A 19638-nucleotide genomic window follows, 5' to 3' on the forward strand; every position below is an offset into this window, starting at 1 on the left:
TCCCTGATTGCATATACTATTGGCACCTGGGCCAATGAGTCAAGGTATTTTGGGGTCATGGTACATTTTACTTTTTCCCTTGGCCGTTCCCTCGTGTTTGTCCACATGGAATCCTGGAGTAGTATCTTAACAAGAAAAATCGGTTGTCCCGACGTCGGAAGGGCTTCTGAACCAAATTTGAACAATCAACGTGTCTACTTCTGTGTCATGATGATCCACACCAGGGCTGGGCACTGATTTTATTCCTCATTCTTTATATTAAATGCCCAGGTGGACCGTTAAAGGCGCCAATAGTGGATCAAAAGGCTCGAGCGCTGAGCGCCATATGAGATCCTCAGATCTGATCTGCTCATGTTTCAAGCCCCAAGCAAGTCCTTTGTGACAGGAAAAAGTAATATATGTCCTATCTTCCAAGGTTTTGCTATCAATTACAATAAGCCGGATCCTTCAAGATCTGGCCTTGGGGGTCAGTATCAATGTTATCTAAGTAGTCTCTCACGAGAAAACTTTTAGATGATTCATCTACGAACCTGGGCAATATGTGAAGTTTAGCTGTCCAATGTGCCCATGGCTTCAAATGGTTTCAATCTTGGATTGTCGTAATTGACAAAGGGATCGTATTAATCCATGTGAAGTAATGCGCCTTCACGTAATGCCGACCCCAGGATCTCCAGGGCTCCGGGGCTAAAATAAATCACACAAAAATGCACCTCATTTTTGGAAACTGGAGCGCAATAAGCGGTCTTCAGGGGAAAGTGATCCATTCCAACAGCTATGCAGGTTCTTAACGTCAGTCTGCATCGTATAAGCCCGAAATTCAACTTTAGCCCACCAAGTCGCTGCACCATCAGCCAATTTGGCCATAGGCCAAGAATGCTCCTCGGAACAGGAACTCCCATTCCAGTCGGTCCCTGGTCTATAATTGACCTCACAACCCTGACCATTCTTATCCAGGTCAATGACAAATATCCTCAACCCACATTTCCGATTGAACAGGGGTTCAAGTCCGTATTCCGCTGCATTGTACCGCTAGGTCAAGACGATGGCTTACGGCGGTCTGGCAACAAAGTCAATTCTGTTGATGTGTTGGCTGGTTCTTCAAGTGCCAGACAATGCATGGCTTCTGAGGTAATAATGGCTGCTAGAAGTACTTGTTGTATTTTGTCCTGTACTTAACATGTGTACTTGGGTAGGAGGCTGCGTGGGAAAAACCTTGGAGTACGAGACCTGTAGATTTGCCCACTTGAGCAGGTAGGTGGTCCTTTGACCTAGGTACCTAGGTAGTCCAGTATACCTACCTAGATTCCAAGGCTTGAAATATACGACATTCATTGAGATGAGTATCTATGTACATACCTAGGTAGGTAAATAAGAAGTGGTAAAATTACCTATCTACTCAGTTAAATATCTAAGAAAAAACCCGGGCATAAGACTATACCAAGGTAAATAGGCATATTGTCGATGTCTACTCAAGTAGCGACCTTTGAAGGCCCATCTTGAGGTCTGGGCTACTGCTCACCTATTTAGATACCCACATAGGCGTGGATGAGGGTCTGGAGGTACTAGTGAATCCGTGGATGTACCTAAGAGACATTATTTCGTATACCTAGGAAGGAGGATCTGAGGAAATTCCATGACCTGGAGGGAAGGGAGCCTGGAGAGCAGTTGCATCATACTTAACATTCTTAAAATGACAGTGTGCACTTGGAAGATCTGAAAATTGATTTATGTTCCGTGATATAGACGTGACTTTACTACACTTGCATTCTTACTGCGATGTTCACGATCTTCATGACCACGGAAATGTCTTGGGAATATTGGAGAGAGCTGTAAGTGCTCCAGAGGTGATCAGATGAAATTATATCAAGCTCCAGGACAAGTCATTTGGGAATAAGACGTAATTTTGTGGGAATCTCTCATGAAGATAGTGAAATGTGGGTTTCATTTGCTTAGCCACGACACGGTTCGGCTCGTGTACTAGCGGTTCCTGTCATCATCTTCTTAGAATCTAAGAACCATTTCCCATTTTTTTTCCGTAACGTTCGCTCCCCAAAAAAGACAAACACCGACAAATGGACTTTGCTTAGCGCTTGCCAGCAGCCTTCTCCTGGGACTCCTTGAGGACCTTCTTGACGATCTTCTGCTCCTCAATCAGGAAGGCGCGGACAATGCGGTCCTTGACGCAACCAGCGCAGCGCGAGCCACCGTAGGCACGGCTGACGTTCTTCTTGGGGCGGGAGATCTGGGCATACTCGCGGGGGCGGAGAGCGGGAACCTGTATTTCAAATTGTCAGTGATCCGATGATGAGTCGAGAATAACGATCGTGTAGAGGATTGTGCGATGTGTGTTTCTGGGTCATCAGAAGTCGGGTTCAAGGGCCATGTTATTCGACCGGAGAGAATTTTTTCAGTGCCCTCCGGCTGTCCTCCCATGATCGCTCACACAACCACAAATCCATAAACCACGAAGAAATCATATAAGAGAGGTTGAATCAGGAGGCACTCACACCGGGGAGCTTGATGCCACAGTCACCACACTTGGGAGCAGTACCCTTCTTCTTCAGGTGAAGGTAACGGAGCTCACCACCGGGGGTCTTAACAATGCGAACCTTGTTAGACCGGGTGTTGTAACTATTGGTGAAAAATCGTCAATATGTCGTTCAAAAAGTACCCTGCCAGTATAGCCTAATCGCATCCAATATCGAGAGTATCGAGCCAAGCGCAAATAGTCATTTTGGGAGGGGAAAGGATTTTTTATCGAACGTACGGGTTCCGGCGGCGCTGCGGGTGAAAATTTATAATTAGCAACTTTTCGAATTGAAAAAATGGCATGAAAGTAAGACTCACGAATTGCAGTCTGTTGTTAGGCATTTTGGCGGTGCTTGAACCTCTGCGATGGTCAAGAGCTGCGTTGTGTCGTCGTCGGGTTGTAGAACGATGAAATGTTCGAGTTGGACTGGGTTTGTGTGGGTTTCGCTCTAGCGCAGATTTGGCGAGGTCACGCTAACCCCGATTTGTCACACTAGTCCAAATACGGTTGGCGTGTCCCGAGCCGCCACGCCCACCTGAAAGTTCACAAGGTCCAAACTTCATCCAGAGCAGAGATCATTAGCTCTCCTTCATCATCATCATCTCTACCTTCCCCCATCTTTGATTATCCCTCCCCTCATACTCATCTCCTTTCACCCCACCACCAATTGTGAATTCTTAAATACTTTGTCTATGGTCGTGAATTCGACGCGCGTTTGAGTTAGAAACCTTGGGAGGGTGGGTGAACTCCCCATCAACAATCACCATGTCATCCATTCCACCTCCACCTCCCCCGCCCCCGCCTGGATGGGGTGCAGCTTCTTCTTCACTGCCTATGGCACCTCCCCCTCCGGGCTATCAACCACCAACCGATCCCAATGTCGCAAAGTTCGCGAAAAAGAAGGCGGAGTGGTTGCGCACCCAACGCGATCGTTTGGGTGAAAAGGCCAAGGAGCGTAGTGACGAGGACGGACCCAAACCTGACCTGCCTCCCTCTCATCTTCGCAAAGTCGTGGCGGATATTGGCGATGTTTCGCAGAAAAAATACAACAAAGATAAACGCGCCTATCTCGGTGCGTTGAAATTTATGCCTCATGCCGTCCTCAAGCTTCTTGAAAACATGCCAATGCCCTGGGAATCATCCAGAGAAGTCAAGGTACTTTATCACATTAATGGTTGTCTGACACTGGTGAACGAGGTGCCCCGTGTCATCGAGCCTGTCTTCCATGCCCAGTGGGCAACAATGTGGATGAGCATGCGTCGCGAAAAATGTGATCGGAGACACTTCAAACGAATGCGTTTCCCCCCATTCGATGATGAGGAACAACCCCTTTCATGGGAAGAAAATATCGAAGATGTGGAGCCTTTGGAACCCATCCAGTTGGAACTGGATGAGTATGAAGATGAGGCCATCTACGATTGGTTCTACGACCACCGACCCCTTCTTGACACCCCTCATGTCAATGGTCCGAGCTATAAATCCTGGAATTTGAATTTGCCGCAGATGGCGACTCTCCACCGATTCAGTAAACAACTTCTAACCGAAGTCATCGACCAAAACCGTTACCATATGTGGGATCTCGACAGCTTCTTTACTGCTAAGGCCCTCAATGTCGCAATCCCTGGTGGTCCTCGCTTTGAGCCTCTCTACAAGGACATTGACCCCAACGGCGAAGACTTCGGAGAGTTCAACGCCATCGACCGCATTATTTTCCGTTTCCCAACCCGCACCGAATATCGAATTGTTTTCCCGTTTCTGTACAACACCCTCCCTCGAAGCGTCAAACTTGGCTGGTATTCCCACCCTAACTCAGTTTACACACTCACCGAAGACCCCAACCTTCCTGCATACTATTTCGATCCTAGCTTCCACCCTATTTCTTCCCGTGCGGTGAAGCCCAAGAACATCACTGTCACCCATGAGGATAAAATCTTCGGTCCCGATAATGATGAAGACGATTTTGAACTTCCCGGAAGTTTCGAGGCTTTCTTCGAGGACGAGGAACTTTTCCTTCCAGAGACTGCATCTGCCATTGTTCTGTGGTGGGCGCCTCACCCCTTTAATAAACGACATGGAAAAATGGTCCGTGCGCAGGATGTGCCAATCGTCAAGCAGTGGTACAAGGACGGCTGTCCGGAAGGCCAGCCAGTGAAAGTTCGCGTGTCTTATCAGAAACTGCTCAAGAGCTATGTTCTCAATGAGCTGCACAAGAGGACTCCCAAGACACAGAGTAAGCAGAGTCTCCTGAAGACTTTGAAATCGACCAGTTATTTCCAGCAGACAAGTATCGATTGGGTGGAAGCTGGTTTACAAGTCTGTCGCCAAGGTTTTAACATGTTGAACCTATTGATTCACCGCAAGAACTTGACTTATCTGCATCTGGATTACAACTTCAATTTGAAGCCAGTCAAGACTTTGACCACCAAAGAGCGCAAAAAGTCTCGATTCGGAAATGCTTTCCATTTGATGCGAGAAATCCTTCGCCTGACCAAGTTGATTGTGGACGCCCAGGTTCAATACCGCTTGGGTAACATCGATGCCTTCCAACTGGCGGATGGAATTATGTACGCCTTCAATCATGTGGGCCAGTTGACCGGTATGTACCGTTACAAGTACAAACTCATGCACCAGATTCGTTCGTGCAAAGACTTGAAGCACTTGATCTACTATCGGTTCAACTCTGGACCCGTTGGAAAGGGACCTGGATGTGGTTTCTGGGCCCCAGCTTGGCGTGTGTGGCTCTTTTTCATGCGTGGTATCATCCCCCTTCTTGAGAGATGGCTGGGAAATTTACTTTCTCGTCAATTCGAGGGACGCCACAGCAAGGGTGTTGCCAAAACTACGACTAAACAACGTGTCGAGTCCCACTTCGACTTGGAATTACGTGCATCTGTCATGGCGGATCTTATGGATATGATGCCCGAGGGTATCAAACAGAACAAGGTCAATGTCGTCTTGCAACATTTGTCCGAGGCCTGGAGATGCTGGAAGAGTAACATTCCTTGGAAGGTTCCCGGTCTGCCTGCACCTATCGAGAACATCATTCTCCGGTACGTGAAGAGCAAGTCTGACTGGTGGGTTTCGGTTGCCCATTATAACCGAGAGCGAATCCGCCGTGGTGCTACTGTTGATAAGACTGTCGCAAAGAAAAACTTGGGGCGCCTCACTCGTCTTTGGCTCAAGACGGAGCAAGAAAGACAGCACAACTATCTCAAGGATGGTCCGTATGTGTCATCTGAGCAAGCTGTGGCTATCTACACGACCATGGTCCACTGGCTAGAATCGCGCAAGTTCTCGCCAATACCATTTCCCAGTGTGTCTTACAAACATGATACAAAGATCCTCATTCTGGCCCTTGAGCGCCTTCGCGAGTCGTATTCTGTAAAGGGTAGACTGAACCAGAGCCAACGAGAAGAGCTTGCTTTGATCGAACAGGCTTATGACTCCCCTGGTACAACTCTGGCCAGAATCAAACGTTTCCTCTTGACTCAGCGGGCATTCAAAGAAGTTAGCGTCGACATGAATGACAACTACAACTTCACCAATCCCGTCTACGACATTGAGCCCATTGAGAAGATTACAGATGCCTACCTTGATCAATATCTTTGGTACCAGGCTGATCAGCGTCATCTTTTCCCTTCTTGGATCAAGCCATCTGACTCCGAGGTGCCTCCACTTTTGACATACAAGTTCACACAAGGCATTAATAACCTGCATAATGTTTGGGAGACAGCTGATGGTGAGACCAACGTCATCATGGAAACTGAACTCTCCAAGATCCATGAGAAGATCGATCTCACTCTATTGAACCGAATGCTTCGCCTTATTATGGACCACAATATGGCTGATTACATTACCTCGAAGAACAACGTTCAGCTCAGCTACAAGGATATGAACCATACCAACAGTTATGGTTTGATTCGTGGTCTTCAATTCTCTGGATTCGTATTCCAGTACTACGGTATGATGATCGATCTGCTGCTGCTTGGTCTCCAGCGTGCCAGCGAAATGGCCGGACCCCCGGGAAGTCCAAATGACTTCCTTCAGTTCCGTGACCGTGAAACCGAGACCAGACATCCCATCCGTCTGTACACTCGTTATGTAGACAAGATCTGGGTGTTCTACCGATTCACTGCCGATGAATCCCGAGATTTGATCCAGCGTTTCTTGACAGAGAACCCTGATCCTAATTTTGAGAATGTCATTGGTTTCAAGAATAAGAAGTGCTGGCCTCGCGATTGCCGTATGCGTCTGATGCGTCATGACGTCAACCTTGGACGTGCTGTATTCTGGGACATGAAGAACCGACTTCCTAGGTCCATCACATCTATTGAATGGGACGATACGTTCACTAGCGTCTACAGTAGGGACAACCCGAACCTGCTCTACTCCATGAATGGGTTTGAGGTTCGGATTCTTCCCAAGATTCGTAACCAAAACTCAACATTCTCGACTAAGGACAGCGTTTGGTCTCTGGTCAATAACACGACCAAGGCACTGACTGCGGATGCATTCCTCCAAGTCACTCAAGAAGATGTCAACAAGTTCAACAACCGAATTCGTCAGATTCTGATGTCCTCTGGATCGACAACCTTCACAAAGATTGCCAACAAGTGGAACACTGCCCTTATTGCTCTCTTCACATACTACCGTGAGGCGGCTGTTTCGACTGTCAATCTTCTCGACATCATTGTCAAGTGTGAGACCAAGATTCAGACTCGAGTCAAGATCGGCTTGAATTCAAAAATGCCTTCCCGTTTCCCTCCGGCCGTTTTCTACACGCCCAAGGAACTTGGAGGTCTTGGTATGATCTCCGGATCACACATCCTTATCCCTACGAGCGACAAACGATGGTCCCAACAGACAGACACCGGAATTACCCACTTCCGCGCTGGAATGTCACATGACGAGGAAACCCTGATCCCGAATATTTTCCGGTACATCATCCCCTGGTCAGCCGAATTCATTGACTCTCAGCGTGTATGGATGGAATACTCTCAGAAACGGATGGAAGCCCAGTCACAGAACCGACGTCTGACCTTGGAGGATCTTGAGGACAGCTGGGACCGTGGTCTGCCCCGTATCAACACTCTGTTCCAAAAAGACCGCAGTACCCTCAGCTTTGACAAGGGATTCCGTCTTCGTTCCGAATTCAAGCAATATCAGCTGATGAAGAGCAACCCCTTCTGGTGGACTAGCCAACGTCATGACGGTAAACTCTGGAATCTGAATGCCTACCGTACCGATGTTATTCAAGCCCTCGGTGGTGTGGAAACAATTTTGGAACATACGCTGTTCAAGGCAACAGCTTTCCCATCCTGGGAGGGCCTATTCTGGGAGAAGGCGTGTCTCGCTAAAGGTACCAGGCTTCTTCGATATGACGGAAGCCAAGTCAACGTCGAGGATGTGCGTGAGGGTGATGAGTTGCTGGGTCCTGATGGTGGACCTCGCCGTGCCTTCAATATCGTGAAAGGCCATGATCGCCTTTACCGCATCAAGATTGACACCGAAAATGAAGACCTTGTTGTCACCGCCAACCATATCCTGGTGCTCCATCGTGAGAAGCGAGCCATCGCTGAATTATCTGCCGTAGATGATTATGACACTGTGGAAATCACTGCGGCCGAATTCGCTGCCCTTGCTGTTGAAGAAAGGGAATTGTATTATGTTTTCAAAGCTACTGGATTGGAAAAGTCCGAACAGTCCGTTCCCCAAAAACTCCGTTTCAAGGCCCATGACATTCAGCTTGAATCTGTCAGTACTGAGTGGGCCGGATTCCGAGTTGACAAGGATCAGCTCTACTTACGCCATGACTACCTTGTTCTGCATAACAGTGGTTTCGAAGAGAGTATGAAGTTCAAGAAGCTTACAAACGCTCAACGATCCGGTTTGAATCAAATTCCCAACCGTCGATTCACCCTGTGGTGGTCTCCTACGATTAACCGTGCCAACGTGTATGTCGGTTTCCAGGTCCAGCTGGATCTGACTGGTATCTTCCTCCACGGTAAAATCCCAACCCTCAAAATCTCGTTGATTCAGATCTTCCGTGCCCATTTGTGGCAGAAAATCCATGAGTCGGTTGTGATGGACTTGTGTCAGGTGTTCGACCAGGAGTTAGAACAACTTGGTATCGAAGCAGTTCAGAAGGAAACAATTCACCCTCGTAAATCCTACAAGATGAACAGTTCTTGCGCGGACATTCTTCTTTTCGCCACGAACAAGTGGAATGTTACCCGACCTTCTTTGTTGTTTGACACCAAGGATGCCTATGAAAATACCGCCTCCACGAAATTCTGGGTTGATATTCAACTGAGATACGGTGACTACGACTCCCACGACATCGAGCGTTACACCCGTGCCAAGTATCTTGACTACACCACCGACGGCACGAGTGTCTATCCTTCGGCCAATGGTCTCATGATTTGCATTGATCTTGCGTACAATCTCTACTCAGCCTATGGTCAGTATTTCCCCGGCCTCAAGACGTTGATGCAACAGGCTATGGCGAAGATCATGAAGGCAAACCCAGCCTTGTACGTGTTGCGAGAGCGCATTCGCAAGGGTCTGCAGCTGTTTGCATCGGAGAGCAACCAGGAGTTCCTCAACTCGCAGAACTACTCGGAACTTTTCAGTCCCCAGACTCAGCTGTTCATTGATGATACCAATGTCTACCGTGTCACCATCCACAAGACATTCGAGGGTAATCTGACTACCAAACCCATTAACGGTGCCATTTTCATCTTCAACCCTCGAACCGGACAGCTGTTTTTGAAGATCATCCACACCAGTGTGTGGGCTGGTCAAAAGCGTTTGGGTCAACTTGCTAAATGGAAGACCGCTGAAGAGGTGGCTGCACTTATTCGATCTCTCCCCGCCGAAGAGCAACCGAAGCAACTTATTGTCACCCGAAAGGGTCTGCTCGACCCTCTTGAGGTTCACCTACTGGATTTCCCGAATATTTCCATTCGTGCATCAGAGCTCCAGCTGCCATTCCAGGCTGCCATGAAGGTTGAAAAACTTGCAGACATGATCCTTCGTGCTACAGAGCCTCAGATGGTTCTCTTCAACCTGTACGACGAGTGGCTGAAATCGATCTCTCCCTACACCGCCTTCTCACGATTGATTCTGATTCTCCGTGCTCTCCATGTCAACGTTGATAAGGCCAAGATTATCCTTCGACCTGATAAGACAGTGATTACTCAAGAGCATCACATCTGGCCGTCTCTTTCGGACGAGGACTGGATTAAGGTCGAGGTCCAACTGCGTGATCTCATCTTGAACGATTATGGCAAGAAAAATAATGTCAATGTGCAGAGCTTGACTAGCAGTGAAGTCCGAGATATCATTCTGGGTATGGAAATCAGTGCACCATCTCTACAGCGACAGCAAGCTGCCGAGATCGACAAGCAACAGGATGAGGCGAGACAGCTCACTTCGGTGACAACCAAGACACAGAACGCACGAGGCGAGGATATGGTTGTCACAACAACAACCAACTTTGAACAGCAGTCTTTTGCCTCCAAGACTGAGTGGCGTACTCGTGCGATCGCAACCTCCAACCTTCGAACCAGATCGAACAACATCTATGTGTCATCCGATGGTATTCGCGACGACAGTCTTACCACGTTCGTTATGCCAAAGAACGTACTCAAGCGGTTCATCACCGTTGCCGACCTTCGTGTTCAAGTCACTGGCTATCTCTACGGTAAATCGCCGAAAGACAACTCTCAGGTCAAGGAGATTCGCGCTATCGTCATGGTGCCCCAAGTCGGAAACACGCGTGACGTCCAGTTGCCGCATGAGTTGCCTCAGCATGACTACCTGAAAGACATGGAGCCGCTGGGTCTCATTCACACTATTTCAGGCAATGAGCCGCCGTACATGTCCGCAGCAGACGTCACACAACACGCTCGTTTAATGGATGCACACCCCTCATGGACAGAATCGACTGTAACCATGACCGTGTCCTTTATTCCGGGATCCGTCTCCCTTGCCGGCTGGAGTCTCACTCCTCAAGGCTACAAGTGGGGTGCTGAGAACAAGGATATGAGTTCTGACCAGCCCCAAGGCTTTTCTTTTAGTATGGGAGATAAGAGCAAGCTCCTGCTCAGTGACCGAGTCCGCGGCCGCTTCATGGTTCCCGAAGACAATCTGTGGAACTACAGTTTCATGGGTAGTGCCTTCACCAGCATTGAGAAGAGAGCCATTTACGTCAAGGTTGATGAGCCGGTTCGGTTCTACGACGATCGACAGCGCCCTCTACACTTCCAGAACTTTTCTGAGTTGGAAGATATCTGGATTGATGGTTCGAATAACTTTGATTAAAGAAAAGAAGCGATGTGGCGGCGTCCTGGCGTCTGTATTTGTATCTTTATTTCACTATGCTTCACGAAAAGCATGATTTTTCCCCTATATCAGCGATGCTGGACAAGCAGTGCGTTCATGAAGATCATTAATCAATACCATTTGATCTTCTACCCTTCGGTTGTAATCCATATTCCAAAAGAGAGCCACCACTTAGTATCAAAGCTTAGTAGCCCTAAGCCCTAACTTCCTAAAAAGGGCTGCGTTAGTGGTTTCTACCACCTGCCGTAAGATCAGCCAATCAGTCATGATGAGTCATCCATAAAAATACGCCCGCCATTGGCTCCAAAATCAGCCAATTAGCAGGCTACGGGCTGAGGCGGCTTCAATCAAACTTGCCCAAACCTCAGACCTCCAATTTCTCCATCTTCCCAAACTCCCCTCTCCACCAAAATAACCATCCTTCCCCGGACAATGTTCCTCCAGCGTACCGCCTCCGCCCTCGTGAGGCGTTCCCCTGCCCGTGCTCTCGCTATCGCCCGCCCTTTCTCCTCTTCTATCGTCCGCTGTACGTTCATCCGTCCCCGGTGGCATGATCTGACCTCATTCACCCGACATATGCCAATTCCCCCCTTGACGCCTCAATGGGCTCCCAACATAATTTCTGGCAAAACAAAACAAATATAGGCCTCTTAGATCGCTCGCTAATGCGAATTTCGTAACAGGCAACGAGAAGAAGTGGGCCGTCAAGGAAGAGGGCAAGATTCTTTCCTTCGAAGGTCAGTTACCTCACCAGCGTATAACAAACGATGGTTGCGCCTCTGCTGTCAATACTTTCAGGGAATATCAAATGGTCCTTTCGTCTTGTGTCCAGCAATGAGACTGCAAGGCATGTCAGGACCATGAATTGTGGATTCCTCCCCAACGAGATGCAGCAAAGGCAGCCCATCCGCATCATGTGATATTGTGCAAAACTAACTCGGCTATCTTTATCCAGAGATCAAGAAGGATGAGGACTTGATCGCCCCCGGTGCCAAGCCCGGTACCATCCCTACCGACTTCGCCCAGTCTACCGGTCTCGAGCGTCTCGAGCTTATCGGAAAGATGCAGGGCATCGACTATTTTGACATGCGTCCCCTTGATGCCTCCCGCCTGGGTATGTCAGAACTATTTCATGCCTCGTGCGAATTCACCCGCTTTGCACGCGACGTCAAGATATCATGCATCGGACAGTAACTGATCGACGAATTTGAAATTATACAGGAACACTCGAGAACCCCATCGTTGTCAACGGTGCTGGTGACGAGCAGTACGCCGGTTGCACTGGTTTCCCCGCAGACTCTCACCAGGTCAATTGGTTGACTGTACGACAAATCTCCTCTCGTATTCTTGAATGATCCACACATAGCAAATTTACTGACTGCTCCCAGGTCTCCCGCGACCGCCCCATTGAGCGCTGCAACGAGTGCGGTAACGTCGTCAAGCTGAACTACATCGGCCCTGAGGAGGACCCCCACGCTCGTATGTTTTATGCTCCCACTCTCATCATCATCCAAAAATACTCTTCGGTATTGATACTAACGTCTTTTCGCTGTTACAGACGACCACGGCCACCACCACCCTCCCCATGAGGAGCCCAAGACCTTTGCCGACTACGTCAAGCCCGAGTACTGGTACCGGTAAATTCGTGCGCATTAGTATACCAACCGATGCAGTGTAATCGGCGCATGTTGCATGTTGCATTTAGTATGCGAGTTTGTGTGTCTGTATCTGTTCTACCTGCCTTGTATTCCATCTCTTTTGTAGAATAGTTATCTAGTGGATGAATATGAGAGTGCGATGGGGATCTATTTTGACTTAATATCAACCCTGTGCTTTTCATATTCGAACCTATAATATGTATACCTAGGTACCTAGGGAGAAGGTGTAGGTCTACCTCTACATGGATACCCATCCATCTACTTGGATGGATTTCCAAGTTATATCGTTAAACAGCCTTAGACCCTTGGGAAGGCTCAAATGTTTTCCATAGATTTTTCAGAGTACTTACTATAATACATGGGGAATCTATAATGGCAAATAACTTTTAGGTGTTCTGCTGACAATGAAAGAGCTTGCAGCATACAATAAACAAGATGATGGTGAGATATCCGGGTATCCCGCGAGCGAACAAACACGTTATGGTGGTCGAGGAAGGGTTAAAAAGGCTGGAAAGGGTTAAGATACGTGAAGCGGTCGATCTAACGGCCAAAGTACCGTAGCTCCAAGTATCTCATGGGTGGATAAGTAATACAAGCCCAAGAGAAACCGACATAGTTGCCCATCTAGAGCACGTGAAAACAGTTAGCGCCACACATCCAAAGAAAAAGACGAATGGAATTGAAAGGCCCACTCACATCAGCACCATAAGCGCCAACCGACTTGGCAAAGACTCCAATATACCACACCTGGGCCATAGAGAGAACAGCGCCAACCCACCCAATGACAAAAGCCATGAAAGCCGCAATACCAATAGGAAGTTTAGACGAATCCCGCCACGCAGCCCAATTGTATCCGCTCTTGGAGCGGAAGAAGAGGAAATCCTCAAGGACGATAGCAAACCAGATAGCAACCCAGTATCCCATGAGCGCGAGAAAATTTGTGAAGATTTCAGACAAATGCTCACGGCCTGCAAGAGCACATACAGTGTAGATGACGAAGACGATGAAGTTCCAGATGACGCGGGGCACTATCTCTGCATAGCGACCTAAGATCTGGAAGTCAACACCAGCAGAATAGGTTGGTGGGACTGTGTTTGCGACAAGGCCTAGGGCTACGATCACGGAGCAGAACTTGCCGAAGCCGTGCAGGGGGCCGAAGGCTTCGACTATTAGCGCGCCTTGGCCGATGGCGTAGGCTGCTGAATACTCTGGGTAGGTGGAGATACCGGAGGCAAGGCCGATGCCTGAGATTATGGCTAGGGCGAAGGAGGATACGAGGCCTGCGAGGGTGAGAGAGAAGATTGTTAGGCGGGAGGTGTGCTCCGGGTAGTAGACGAAGAAATCGCCTGCTAGGGGTGCGTAGGTGATTGCTGCGCTGAGGCAGATGGAGAAGAACGATAGTCTTGATATTTGTGGTTAGATTTGTGGTGCAATTTATATCAAAGGATTGGATTTATTCAGTACTCACCTGTTACCAGCAACAGTTCGTGCGTCGCCTTCGGACACGGTTGATAAATCGAATTTTCTTGATGATACGCCAAAAAGAATGCAGATAACGATCAACTGGGGTAGGAAGGCATATCTAATGTGCATGATGAGCTAGTTGAACTTCAGATTGATCCTTCGTAGTGATTCAACTAACCGTTCATAGTAGTGGAAGACTTGAATTCCGAATGTAGCCACCACCCAACCTATAATTGCAATAATAACAATGCCTGTGATTCAGAGTCAACGTAAGGTACTTGTGGGAATGGGTTTCTATCTTGTATTACATACCAACAGCGACAGACATGCCACTTGGAGAGACCGCAGATAAGATCTGTCCTCCAACAACACAATCTATCATACAGTATCCAATCATTTGGACGAGATTCAGCACAACAATAATCTTGCTAGGCCACCATCCCATTGAGTATCTTCCGAAAGCCTAATAGCAAGATCAGCATGCTATTCACCTAGAAACAGCCTGGAAACAGTAATACAAGACACTGACCATAGTTCGAATACCTGAGAGAGGACCCCAGGTAGCCATCCACGCAGCAACCACACCACCAGTTAGACATCCAAGAGCGGCACAGAGCGCAGAGTCCAGAAAACTGAGTCCATACACAGCAGGTCCCAGCATGCCCAGAGTGATATTGTTAGCTGCGAGATTGATTGAAACCCAGAGCAAGAAAGCCTGCGAGTACGATACCCAGGATAATCGCTTCATGCGCTCATCCACTGCAACTCGCTCAATACCTCGCGCCTCGAGGTTGTATTCGACAAGCTGTTTCTCGAAGGCTCGGAGAAGTGAGCCAACACGTGTACCGATAGGATTCCGTTGGTGGGCCGTTTCATCAACTGAATAGCTTCGTTCCGTCTTGAAATTCTGCTCGCCAGTAGCGGGTTCAGGTTGCGACGGGGTGATTTCATCTTTTGAGCTGCGCACCGCGGCGGTGGCGACCTCATTGTCCGAGGCCATGCTGTGATTGAATTGTTAGTATTTGAGAGATTGAAGAATAGAGGAATTGAGCATAAGTCCTTTCGCTGGAATTATCTAGATCAAGTTCAACCGTATTATCTCAGAACAGCAGTACATCCACTAGTGGTGACTACCGAACAACGGTCTTCATGCAGATTGTCCTTATATACCTTGATCGTTTTGATAAAACCACACTACTCGTCTTTATGGTAGGTGGGCCCTTAGTATATATAGGCGAGCATGCGGGGATTTATCTCACACTTTTAGACTTTCCATTAGTCACTATGAAGGATCAACGTTAGATACTTATAACCTTGAAACTAAGAAGATTACAGATAAGGAGTCTTACCTGAGGCAAATCATATGCTCTCTGGGAGTTGCGAAGAAACTAGCGTACAATTGCTTTTGAGTGGAACTGGGGAAAAGTGGAAGGGCTCCGCGGGGGAAAAACCAGGCGCTTTTTGCCGCGGAAACTGAAGTGGAGTCAACGGGATCTATCTAGATTCGGTGTTCTGTGCTCTATTTAGTACTTTATATTGTACTCTACTTGCTACTTCAAAGGTATGGTTACTTGTATCATGGGAATAATGATATCCATGTAGTAAGAGGGATATTTCAATAACACCACTGTTGGTGAAACGCCCTGAACATTTCGAAGGGGTCAAAGGGTTCAAAATATTCGCAAAAATGGAAATAAAAATCACAGTCCAGAATCACCAACTCCATCTTGCCTTTGATAAATCATAAAGGCCCCTTCGGCCATTTTGATGATATTTGCATCGCTTATGGAACTGCCGAAACCGGGAGAAGAGCATGTCAAATTCATGCAAGAATGTAAAGGAGAAAAAGAATAGTCATCGCTTCATAAGTGGTCATCAGATAGGCTTTAAATGGTCTTGAAATGCTCCTTGGCATATTGCTCACACGCCTGTAACCAAATTAGCTTGGAAGACTGGAAGATGTCAGGAAAAGATATATCTACTTTAGCAGGTTTTCCCACTTTCTGGCCAATGACCTTCCACTTGTTCGCCTCATACTCCTTGATGGCTTCACGGAGTTTGATAGACTAGTACAGCTGTTAGTGTTTGGACCAATCAAGAATAGAGGATTTATATCAGGTAGTACCTCATCCTCGGCGAATTCGGCATAGTGCATGTCCTGTTTGATGCGTTAGAGACAAACAGATCCCAAAAAATATACTCAAAGTGGAATGGTGATGATAGTGCAGACTCAACATACTTTATACCAATGCTTCTTCACGCTACCCTCGGTGCGCGTGGGGAAAGTCTGCGACGCGTCCAAGTTAGGTTAGATGCGCCACGTTAGCTAAGTAGTATATCCCCACACACCTTCGCAATCTCACTCCAGCTACGTCCTGCGTCCCGCATCGTCTTCAATCGTTGTTCCTCTTCCGCAGTCCATGGGGTATTGGTGCGACCCCTTTTTCTTAGGAGTGGGTTCAATGGAAGTCGGGAGGCCTGAATCACCCTCGATCGAACCCACGGGGGGCATCGGGCTCGCCATCATGCCTGATGGGCCAGCCGAAGGAGATGGAGGTCGTTTCCGCGACGTTGAAGATGTTTGTTGGGGAATCGGAGCTGATGGGATCGGGATACCCTCAAATGTCGGCACCCGATGGAATGGGTGGAGTTGTTGTTGGGCGAGTAGGTGTGGCGGGGCGCTTGCCGCTGAGGTCTTGATGCGCTTGGAAGTGGGAGGTGATCTTTATAGGGAAAAAAAGGAATGGAAGCGTCAGCGATGGGAAGGAAAGAAGGAGAGTATGTAAAGGAAGTAAAGGAAAGAGATAGAGTGTGAAAAGCATCATAAATAAAGTGAGCTGAAACCAAGAGAACCGAGCATCCCCACCGCGCTAGATTCCGGTCTCCCTCCCACAGAACGGAGATCATTGACGAGGGAACTTACGACATGACGAAAGACAGAGGATCTCACACGTCGCATCTGTACGTACAAAAAGGTCGCGATTGGGGGTTAGCAGATCGGCTACAGGCGCGCCTTGGGGGGTCAACTAGGAAAAGTGGGCTTTCGTTACACTAAAAGACGATGACACAGGCGCATCCTGGGTAGAACCAGATCGGGAAAAGAAGGGAACAGGGTGTAGAACGATAAAAGAAGAACGCGCGACAGACGCGACCGGGGAAGCGTTTAGCTTTCCTGGAGTTGGGAATTGGATATCTCCTAGAAGTGAACTCACATTTCAAAGTCGCATGGTCGAAGAGTAGGGTCAGGAACGTCGAATTCCTCCGAATATGGAGAGAACATGAGGAAGGAGAATGAAAGAAGAGAAAAGAGAACAGAAAAAGGAGAAAGGAGAGTTTGGAATACTTTGAAGAGAGGCAGAGGTAACGAGAGGAAGAGGTTACGAAGAAGTGGAGGAGTGAAAGAGGAAGAAAGTGAGCGGGGATGGAGTCACCTCATATCACAACCTTGCCGGTACTAATAACACGACCCGCTCATTTTTGGAGCAATTTAAATAGGTTTATATCTAAGTTCTATGCATTTTTATTATTACGATTAAACTGATATTTCTTTACGTTTTTGTATTTTCTTTTTTAAAGAAAAAAGAATGCGGAGAGATAGAGGGGAAAAAGAGGACCTTGAATTGTTCTAGAACTTTTCTCCGATGTTGACCTTGAAACCTACCATCTTTCAACACATATACACCCTTGGTCAAAAAGCTCAGGGGGAGACAAAAAGAGATGAAAAGAAATTTAAGGAACAGCAGGAACACAATGCCTTACTTCTCACTTCAAAAAAGTCCTACATAAAATGGACCTCGATCTTCGAGACCCCCCGCTCCGGTGCATTCCACCACGCCGTTTGTGGCCTAGGAACCGATGCCCGGCCTCCCTGTCACAAATAGCTCGTGCTGCACTCCAATTCGGCCAAAGGAAGAGTCTGCAGAATCAGGATGGCCACGTCCGGCTGCTCCCATGAGACATTTAGGCCGAAGCGCCCGCGCGAGTGGCCTGTTACAGAATCCGGTGACCCGGCGAACTCTCACACCGTGCGAGGATGACAACCCATCTTACCCAATGCCTGCCGTATTGATGTCCCCGGAGAGCCTGAATATTTCTATATCATCCAATACCACTTCTCGAGCCGCAATCATTTCTCTTCTTTTTCTCAAGCGAAAATTAAATAAAAGATTTCAATCTTCAGTCCGTCCAACCCGAGACTTGGCAGACTAAATCAAGCCACAGCACGCTTCCAATGCAATGCATTGTTGCTCCCTGTCAGCTCTACTTCCCCTCTTTGCCTTGTTCTTTCCCCCCATCCATTATCAGGATCTACCTTTCATCAGGGCCTATCTTTCTTTCATATGATTCACTGCCTATCTGTTGCAGGAATGGGCTTGATATGCCCTTGTGGTGTCTTGTTTAAACAAAGTTGGAGGGGATGTGCAAGATAAGGAGCTTCCTAGTATACAGTTGGATGGCACGGGATCTGACACATAACTAATGGCTAAACTAAGATCCCTAGGAGTTCCAGGAGGGGAATAGATTGGGGGCTGAAGTAATCTGCCAATTGGAGCAAGTGATATCATAGCAGCTGCAGCCACTGAGAATGCCTGCCAGGATAACGCGTCTATTTCGAAACAACGTGGCTGGCCCTACCTATCTAGGCAGGTATCTGCGGATATATGGGGTTGAGCAAGGTATTCCAAGCAAGGTTGCCAGCATGATGGACATGGTTATTCAACCTCATCTTATCAACCATTCTACTCTGTAGTTGTTTGGCCATTCAACAAGAAACGGAAGATGCTTTGCGTTGTTTCATCTCGCCACCGGATTGCGTGTTTCTCTATCCTTCATTTTCCAAATCTGGCATGCTCTTTCAAAGTGTTAAGCTTCGATAGTGAGATCTAAAATGCCCTCATAGGTATTTTATATGTCTTCGTCATAGCTCCCAAGGTTCCAACCTTAATAATGAGCTAGTAATAGTGATGAAGTACAGACATGAGAATTAAGTACCTATAGGTACCTACATGTATCAGCCAAGGAGTGTTCCAGTTTTATTTAACAGCTATCCATGAATCATCATTCTAGCCCAAGTCTTGATCATGAAGTGAGACCTCATACCTAGGCATGGACAGCAAAATATCAAGGCTATGATAGTAATTACTGACGATTTTTTAGACTCTTTGCTCGGGTGAATTTCTAGGTAGGCCTGTTACTTCTTAAGATCCCGATTTTTTATTAATTTCTCATCTTTACATGGCTTCTGCATGTGACCACCCCATATTGCTCTAGGAAGTTCATTCACTTTGGCAGGCTAGTTCCTAAATCCATCACCCCGGATTATACCAAATAATCACACGCTTAGAGAGGACTGAAAAGGAAAGTTAGTCATGCGCAGCATGAGAATGGTTATGAGCATCACCATAGAAACTTATAATACGTAGGTGCCGTGCTTGAGGACGAGTCGGAATAGTTAAAATACTCTCAATATTCCGAAGGCTCTCTTGAATAGAACCACCCATACAATGACTAAGATAAATTGTACTCAATCTGTTAGCGGTAGTAGCAAACTATTGGCACTTGAAAGAATGGATGTGAGTTTCTTTTTCTTATGACGCGTCCATGCTTGGTTAAACTACGAAAGTCTTCACCGAGGACGAC

General features: G+C 47.5%; 7 protein-coding genes across 7 annotated transcripts; 4 read left to right on the plus strand and 3 right to left on the minus strand.

The window, feature by feature from the left end:
- Nucleotides 1-774: 774 nt before the first annotated feature.
- On the plus strand, nucleotides 775-1176 carry N7495_008257 (uncharacterized protein; the record flags this gene model as incomplete). Its single annotated transcript, XM_057210908.1, has 1 exon — nucleotides 775-1176. One exon carries the CDS (start codon nucleotides 775-777, stop codon nucleotides 1174-1176), a length of 402 nt encoding a protein of 133 aa, XP_057060451.1.
- A 907-nt stretch (nucleotides 1177-2083) lies between these two features.
- N7495_008258 (60S ribosomal protein eL34) lies at nucleotides 2084-2871 on the minus strand (the record flags this gene model as incomplete). Its single annotated transcript, XM_057210909.1, has 4 exons — nucleotides 2084-2275; nucleotides 2508-2631; nucleotides 2768-2781; nucleotides 2848-2871. 4 exons carry the CDS (start codon nucleotides 2869-2871, stop codon nucleotides 2084-2086), a joined length of 354 nt encoding a protein of 117 aa, XP_057060452.1.
- A 424-nt stretch (nucleotides 2872-3295) lies between these two features.
- prp8 (U4/U6-U5 snRNP complex subunit PRP8) lies at nucleotides 3296-10855 on the plus strand (the record flags this gene model as incomplete). The annotated part of the gene is made up of 1 exon (XM_057210910.1): nucleotides 3296-10855. One exon carries the CDS (start codon nucleotides 3296-3298, stop codon nucleotides 10853-10855), a length of 7560 nt encoding a protein of 2519 aa, XP_057060453.1.
- A 453-nt stretch (nucleotides 10856-11308) lies between these two features.
- cox5b (cytochrome c oxidase subunit IV) lies at nucleotides 11309-12517 on the plus strand (the record flags this gene model as incomplete). The annotated part of the gene is made up of 6 exons (XM_057210911.1): nucleotides 11309-11402; nucleotides 11560-11613; nucleotides 11832-11990; nucleotides 12098-12198; nucleotides 12265-12355; nucleotides 12435-12517. 6 exons carry the CDS (start codon nucleotides 11309-11311, stop codon nucleotides 12515-12517), a joined length of 582 nt encoding a protein of 193 aa, XP_057060454.1.
- Nucleotides 12518-13074: 557 nt separating this feature from the next.
- Nucleotides 13075-14998, minus strand: N7495_008261 (Nucleoside transporter; the record flags this gene model as incomplete). Its single annotated transcript, XM_057210912.1, has 6 exons — nucleotides 13075-13158; nucleotides 13231-13936; nucleotides 14003-14116; nucleotides 14177-14249; nucleotides 14311-14461; nucleotides 14528-14998. The coding sequence occupies 6 exons, from the start codon at nucleotides 14996-14998 to the stop codon at nucleotides 13075-13077; spliced, it is 1599 nt and encodes a 532-aa protein (XP_057060455.1).
- Nucleotides 14999-15884: 886 nt separating this feature from the next.
- N7495_008262 (SANT/Myb-like DNA-binding domain-containing protein) lies at nucleotides 15885-17278 on the minus strand (the record flags this gene model as incomplete). Its single annotated transcript, XM_057210913.1, has 7 exons — nucleotides 15885-15926; nucleotides 15981-16064; nucleotides 16124-16156; nucleotides 16238-16285; nucleotides 16348-16476; nucleotides 16502-16721; nucleotides 17211-17278. 7 exons carry the CDS (start codon nucleotides 17276-17278, stop codon nucleotides 15885-15887), a joined length of 624 nt encoding a protein of 207 aa, XP_057060456.1.
- Nucleotides 17279-17853: 575 nt separating this feature from the next.
- On the plus strand, nucleotides 17854-18748 carry N7495_008263 (uncharacterized protein; the record flags this gene model as incomplete). Its single annotated transcript, XM_057210914.1, has 2 exons — nucleotides 17854-18068; nucleotides 18595-18748. The coding sequence occupies 2 exons, from the start codon at nucleotides 17854-17856 to the stop codon at nucleotides 18746-18748; spliced, it is 369 nt and encodes a 122-aa protein (XP_057060457.1).
- Nucleotides 18749-19638: the final 890 nt, after the last annotated feature.

This window comes from Penicillium taxi (assembly GCF_028828555.1).
Source record: "Penicillium taxi strain IBT 34144 chromosome Unknown utg000005l_segment0_segment0, whole genome shotgun sequence".
Lineage (NCBI taxonomy): Eukaryota > Fungi > Ascomycota > Eurotiomycetes > Eurotiales > Aspergillaceae > Penicillium > Penicillium taxi.